The sequence below is a fragment of the Poecilia latipinna genome, unplaced genomic scaffold, assembly GCF_001443285.1.
Source record: "Poecilia latipinna isolate Pla-1442-1.1 unplaced genomic scaffold, P_latipinna-1.0 Scaffold239, whole genome shotgun sequence".
Lineage (NCBI taxonomy): Eukaryota > Metazoa > Chordata > Actinopteri > Cyprinodontiformes > Poeciliidae > Poecilia > Poecilia latipinna.
In genome coordinates, this window is record NW_015112855.1 from 62,638 (window position 1) to 70,135 (window position 7,498).

The 7,498-nt window shown below is 39.9% G+C and overlaps 1 protein-coding gene across 3 annotated transcripts in view; it reads right to left on the reverse strand.

Moving 5' to 3' along the window:
* Nucleotides 1–389: 389 nt before the first annotated feature.
* mgll (monoglyceride lipase) overlaps nucleotides 390–7,498 on the reverse strand; it is a 34,085-nt gene continuing 26,976 nt past the window's right edge. For all 3 annotated transcript variants that reach the window (XM_015032398.1, XM_015032396.1, XM_015032397.1), the window contains 4 exons: nucleotides 4,078–4,188; nucleotides 3,636–3,725; nucleotides 1,911–2,126; nucleotides 390–848 (listed from right to left, as the gene is read on the reverse strand). In XM_015032398.1, the coding sequence (XP_014887884.1) occupies nucleotides 717–848; nucleotides 1,911–2,126; nucleotides 3,636–3,725; nucleotides 4,078–4,188 (549 nt within the window). In that variant the 3' untranslated portion in view covers nucleotides 390–716. The remainder of the gene's footprint in view (nucleotides 849–1,910; nucleotides 2,127–3,635; nucleotides 3,726–4,077; nucleotides 4,189–7,498) is intronic.

The following is a 7,498-nucleotide window of genomic DNA, read 5'->3' on the forward strand; positions in this document are numbered from 1 at the left end:
ACATATGAAAGAAGAAAAGATAGGATTTCTTGAGAATATAAAGAAAGCTCAGAAAGATTTATGACAGCGTTTATGTTGGAATATTGGATAAACCAGTTATTGACAGTTTGAGGTGACCTTAGCCATCGGCCCCCCCAGCGGAGATCAAACAGCAACTTGACCTTTTGATGTATTGCGGATTTGAGGGAGGGAAAAGCAAGAGCTATTTCTTTGGGTCAGTAACGCAAGGTGTTACATTTGGTATTAGTATCTAAAAGATCAATTCAGTGACTAATAGAGGATAATGTCATTATTGCACTTAGAACCATAGCTTAATGTGATTTCAACTTCACTTGAGCAGCGCAGGAGACCAGGAGATGATGACAAAACCAACGCACCCACTGGCCGGACCGCATGAGGCACATCCCTGATTGTAGATTCTGCTCGGAAATGTTTTTATTTTTTATTTTTGCTGAGTTTCTAGGATCAAAGTTTGTGACGGCATCATCCTCTTAAAGAAGATGGAAAATGATGTTAGTAAACCCTTCAGACAGAGAACGCGACGTCAGATCAGTGAGTGCAAACGCCTCCCTTGGACAGTAAAGAAGTGTTTACGCCTCACATGGCTTTGGGAAAGGATGTACGCCTGGCGGGATACGGTTTGGGGAGTCTCCTTGGAGCGCTGACTGAGTTCATTTTTTTTTTTTTTTCTTTTTTCTGTTTTTTACGTTGGAGATCTACGAGCCTTGCTGCGGTGGCGTCGATGCTGGAGGGAGGCGATCTGTGATCCAGCTCGTCACGTCCTTCAGCACAGTCTCGGCCACTTCAGGGAGGTCGTGATGGAGAGCGTGGTATCCTCCTTCAATGATCTGGGAAAACATTTGGCCACGTCAAAGAAACGATATGCATAAAAAAAACCCCCCTGAAAACTATTATTGTTAAGGAAAACAGAACATTCTCTAATATGACAGCCATTTGATGAGCACTAAATCTAAATCACTAAATCTGTTTGGGGTGTGAGGAACAGCACAATTTCAGGGCGCGTTTTGGTGAGAAAATTTGAATATTTTAAAAACCTTATACCGTATATGTGTGGACCGGATGTCTGGGACCCTTGGTAAACCCTAGAAACCTTGACATAATCAAAAATAGCACTCTCACTTTCACCCTCACAAAATCTTCAATTTACAAAACTTCAGTCTAATGCAGAAATAATTGTTTTTAGTCACAAAAATGCAGAGTTAGAAGTCATCATTTAACTAGATTCAGACTTAAAATTTAACAACTAGGTAATCTATTACTAAATCAACCTATTACACCCTAAAATAGACAGAATAAATGTTCGTTGTCAAAAAAAAAACATAGAAAAATTCATATAAGCTTTTATTTTAGAAAAAGCCTGTATGATTGTTTTAATAGTGTCTTTAAATGTCACTGTAAATACTTAAACACGGCAGCTGCAGTTGATCCTGAATGAACTGCGGCTAACCAAACTCAGGAAGAAGTCGTTATATTTTACCAGTACTCTCCTCAGCTCAGGAACAAACTCTCAGTTCATAAAACTGTTATTTCTTATAGATCAGAACCAAAACATTATTTTTTTTTCTGTATCTTTCTTCTAAAGGTCAAATACTGTTTAATCATTTAGTTTGTCATTTCTCATCTGTTCATTTGTTTAAATTTGAGTTTTTTTTTTCTTTTTATGCAATTTCGAAGTGAACAATTCTTTTAGTATGCCTTGATATAAATGTGATGTTTATTACTTCTGTGCTGCTGATCTTCCTGCATAGCACTTTGAATTACATTATCTTTGAACAATACTGTGCAAATAAACCTACCACACTTTGCTCAGCTAAAAATATCACGTCACATGTTTTTCTTCCACCTCTCAAAAAACAGAGGGGCTCGCCTCTGTGAGAACTCACACCCACCGTCAGTTTCTTATCTGAACTTGGAGCTTTCTCGAACATCATCTTGGAGCCTCGGATGTCACAGAGCTTGTCAGCGTCGCCGTGGAGGAGCAGGAAGGGCCAGCTGATGGATGGGATCTCCCTCTCGATCCTCTCGGCCGCCGCCATCAGCTGGATGCCAAACGACACCCGTAACCTGCCGTGGTAGTTCAGCTCGTCGTTGTCATATGCCTCCACCTGACGGGAGAAAGCCGTGCAAAAGAGTTGTGAGCGGAAAGAACAGTGTTGGGCGGACTCCGTAACGCTGTTTATGCAGCATTCCTCCACGCTTTGATATCAAGCAAGGTTTTAGAACAACAACAAAAAAATAAATAAATCCCACATGGCAGTAAAATAAACCCAAAAGCACAGCAAAGGATTTGAGATTTATGAAACACAATGATAAGAGATGCAAACATAACCTTTAAACCAACAACTCATCTTCATCTACACTGTATGTTTTTGGTTTAGTCGTTATGTTTTGTGAAATCTTTTTTTTTCTCTTGCTCTTACTGTGTATGCATTTTTTTCCCCAACATAGATTTATGGTTTGTTTTTCTTTGGACGCAGGTGATTTTTGCAGTTTTGGATTCATGTCGGTGAAGCAGCTGGTAGCAGGCTGGCTGCTGGAGCAGATGGGGTTAGGGTTAAGGTTAGGGTTTTCAGTATTCAACATTTTCATTGTTCCCCACATGATAGACAGAATGTAACTGTGTGCTTTCTGCAGATGTATTTCTTGCATCTCACACAAGAGGAACTTGTTTTACTGTCATCACATTCCAAAAACCTGCAGTTGCTCCAACCTTTGACCTGTGTATTCCAGCCAATACCAGGATTAAAACGTACGCATACTAGACAGTTAGATCCAGCGGCTTCCATTTCTCTTGAAAGACACGCCTCCCCTCCAAATTAGTCATGTCGAGGACTATCTTCTCCATGAGTGGGGATATAAAGAGCTGAAATGTTAATTCAAATAACATCAATTCTTGTGACAGCAAATCTTGTAGGACCAGGAGTCATTTCGATGACAACAATCTACCTCCGATGTGGTGTGGTGATGTTGACCGTGTTATTTTACCATCTGACCCAAAACATCATTTTTGTATGCAAACTGGGTGCAGACATTTGACGCAGCAGTTCATGACCTTAGATGCGAAAAAGTCGCAACATTTCACGGAAAGAAATGAAAGTATAAAACCTGCACTTTGATCAACACAAAAACTGAAATGGGTCAAATTGACCCGAAACATAATCCAAAGGGTTAAAGCCACCTATTGTTGAACACAAAAACTTCCCTGTCTTATTAGAGGAAGCAGAAATAACAGGATGTGTGGCCGCTGAGGCGCATGTAAAGTTTCACAAACCTGCATGAATACGTGGTTTCACAGGTGTGTGTGAACGTGACGGCATGTTTGTATTTGGCTCCGTCGTGGTTCAGCTGCAGCTACTTTAAATGTGACACAAAGTAAATGCACTTTGTTTGTCGTTGTCAAACAGGTGCGGTCTTCATCCTGGGATTGTTCAAAAGTTGCTCAACTTCACATGAATGTACACCACTGGACACATTTTCCCATGAGACACACACCCGCACACACACACGCACACACAGACACACACACACACACAAACCACTTGACAAGTCAGGTACATCGTCAGCAGAGCATACCTACTCAGATTCACAGCAACCAGTCAGTGTCTGTCTCTCACCTGTGTTTCGTCCCGTGAGACCCATTTGGACTCGATGGATCCCAGGGTGAGGCTCGGCAGCATGTGGTTGAGGAGCTTCGCCACGAAAACCTTTGGGGAGAAAAAGCTGGCTGAGATTTTTATTTTTTTTTTAGTTTGTTTTCACAATCTGACACCTTCGTCAGGAGAATCCTACTTTGTCTGAATATTTTCACAGTTCTCTTCACATCCGAGTGTTTTGCTATTTTAAGTTGGCACCAATTTAAAAACAAAAAAAGATAAAACAAACCCTCTCTGTCCCATTAAAGATTTAGATTTAGCTGAAGTCTGGCTTTGAAAAGATGACACTGGTTGCAGGAACTGAAATCTGATTGTTGACAGCAGTAGGAAAGGGAAGAAAAACATAAATAAAGAGAAAAGAAGTGCAGTTCTGATAATAAACACGTAGACCGTGAGGCAGTACCTTAAAGGGCGTCGCAGACTCTGGGTTCATCTGGACCATCGGGCCTATCAGGACCACTCCAGTGAAATCACTGGGTCTTTCACAGGCAGTGAGGATGGAGATAGCACCACCCTAAGGAGGAGTAAACATCAGATAAAGTTTTAGTTTCACCTAATTTGTTTTTGTTGGAGTAGTAAATGCTGGAACTTAAACACACCTTCAGTTTAACTGTGATCATAAAGAACTATGAAAAAATATTTGGCTCCCTAAAGTTTCAAATCATCACACAAATTTTAATAATGTAATAATTTACACAGAAAATTTCAGTAAAGACCCTAACCTATATTCATAAGATGAATCCAGTTATAAAGGGAAGAAAACTATCAAGACCTTGGTTAAATGTGAAACTTGCCCCGTTTATGAAATCATAAGTTAACACCGGTTTTGGTCTCAATTCATCCCCGATGACTCCCAGAAATGTATCCTCAAGACAATTAAACAGAGCCTGTCTGACAACATGAAGTAGGCTCAAAGATCCTAAAAAGCAACACATCATTTCACCATGAAGAAAGCGAAGCACAGATGACAAAGTCCTCGATATCTATCAGTTAGGGAGAAGTTCAAATCGTTTTGGGTGTGAGCTACTATCCACATGTGGAAAATTATTCACAGGAAGGGAGAACCTGACAAAATTACTCCAAGAATCCATCGATGACTCTTCCGGAAGGCCATAAAACAACCCAGAACATCCACTTGGTTTATTTAATGTCAGTGTTTTTGATGTAACAAAATGAAAGAGACTGGGCACAAAGGCTTTCGTAAGAGAGTTCCAAGGTGAAAGCACCTGCTGACCAAAGACAACATAAAAGGCTGTAAAATAAACATAACACATCAGATAATAAAAAAAAACAACTAAATAAATCATAGCAACAGTCAAGCATAGCATGTTTTGCTTCTTCTGGATCTGAACCTGAAGGAATCACATCTCCTGTTCAACACAAAACGGCTTGATGGGAATCTCCTACCATCAGTTTGTGATTTATTTCCTACCATTAATTATAGTGATACTATTTTGTTGTAAAAATATGAGGTTAAACATTTTAATATAATTCCTTTTTTTTATGTTTTTTTTAAACCAGAAAGAAAAATGTCAACGTCAATCTGGTGCTTTGCTTGTTCCTGTCTGCATTAATGTCGACTAATTTTAGTGCCTTCTGCAAATCTTTAGAAGTGAGCTGAAGCTTGGGAGGATAATTTGTTTCTTTAATATCAGATTTTTACGGTGCGGTGCAAACGCGCAGCAGCAGAAAAAAGATGCAAACAAAAAAAGAGACGCAAACAAAAAGTGCTGAAAACGGAAGTGCTCCAGACCAGTAGAGGGAGTCGAACAAAAAACAGCTGTGTCCAAATTTAAGGCCTGCATCCTTTAAAACGGGTGTTCAGAAAAGCAGCGGCAAAAGTATTACGTCAGATAATAGTTGTAAAATTTTGTTTGCGTCTTTTATTTTGTTTGCTGCATTTCATTTGTTTGCGTCTCTTTTTGTTTGCATCTTTTCTCCGTTGCTGTGCGTTTGCACCTGTCGGCCACCGTAGATTTTAATATTCCCACTCAATCCAGTTCATTAGATTTGCAAAGAAGTTGCCAGATTTAATTCCATAGAAATTAGTCCATTTTGATGATACATACAGGCTTTTAGTGGGTGTTATTCCAAGCAAAAAGTTATCCTCATTTTCTATCACAATTTCTCAGAATAAAATTAGAATAAACGGCTCTTTCTCATTAGACAAGATTTGTAATTCACTGATTATCACACTGAAACTTGAAAACAAATTTAATGGTTCAGAATGAAGCACCTGAACTAAAAACTTGTCTAAACTGCATGAGTGCCGACAAGTGGAGAATTAAGTAAAATACACATAAACGTTTTTATGTAGTCAGTAGTTCACCAAGATTATCTGTAAGATAAAAATGGCTGCATGTTATGCTAATAATAGCTTATGTTGTACTACCATGCTGTCATGAGTTGTGACGTTAAAAGTGCTGAATGTACATGCTGTCCTCAGAGATTTGCTGGTAATCCCATTACAGTGATATTAGCAAGTAACATGGGTAAAAGATGCACAGATAGTGAAAATACGGGAAAAAATGAAAGGGCGACAGATAATAGATGTGAAGTTATGTGATACAGTTCAATATTATGATCCATCTGTCTATAACAAGTGATGGGGAGATTCATCTCCCCTGTGGCAGCAATGGGAAGGTTACACCAGAGAGGTTCTGATGCAACCAGCAGTGGGAAAAATACCAGTAGGTCAAGACCAACACAAAACAATCCATCTTTTGTTTATTTGGGTGTGAATTTCCACCCGCCTTCTCAGTAATCCACACACACACACTGAGAGTGAAATGTGTCTGAAAAGCCCTCAGGGCGAAACACGCACTGCTTCACATGAGGACAAGTCCACACTTTGACAGCTATGCAGACATTTCCTGTTTTTGATTTGAACCCTGTGATGTCGGCTGACGATAATTAGCAGCTCTGTGACCATCAGGGCTAAAATCAATTAACCATGGATGACTTTGGTACAGTTCCTCTCCTTGTGTGCAACAAGTGGTGGACTCACACACACACACACACACGCACACACACACACACACACACACACACACACACACACACACACACACACACACACACACACACAGGCATCCTGCTTGGGCAAATCTCTCTCTCTCTCTCTCTGGCTTTAGAAACTAATTGCCTTCATCTTTGTTTATCTGTGCACTCTTTGTCAGTTGTGTGAATATTCATCAGCTCAGGGCCAATGACAGGTCCACTTCATGAAAAGAAGCACCACAGGAAGACAGGCCATTTCCCACAGGACAACATGTCCGCTTGCAAACACGTACATTTCTTTAGGAAACCAGAAGCCTGTTTCTTCCATGTTTGGTTTCCTGTTATGTCTTCCTGAAACCCTCCTCATATCGACAGTAAAACTTCCATGTGTGAAAATAAATAAACTAAACAAAACAAACAAAAAAAATATTTACACGATGACTGAATTATCCCTCTACCTCAGGGTGAAAATGTGTTCGGTTTTATTTAACACCCAACATATGTGATTCTTCTAGGATTTTTAAAGAAGAAAAAGTTGTATTTTCCATAGAGGTTTGGTACATGCATAAATAAAGGACTGAGACAGTAAAGCTTTTTCAAACACTGCCTACTGCTCACCTACCACGCTCCTCCTCTAACACTTTGGGCAGTGGATGCTGGTAATGTCCCACTGACACTCTGACTTAACCTGTACAAAAACTGCCTGATGAGCAAAAATACATACAGTCTGCGTATTTCACAGCTTGATTACTCTAAATCAGTGGTTCTTAACCTGGGTTCGATCGAACCCCAGGGGTTCGATGAGTCGATCTCAGGGGTTCGGC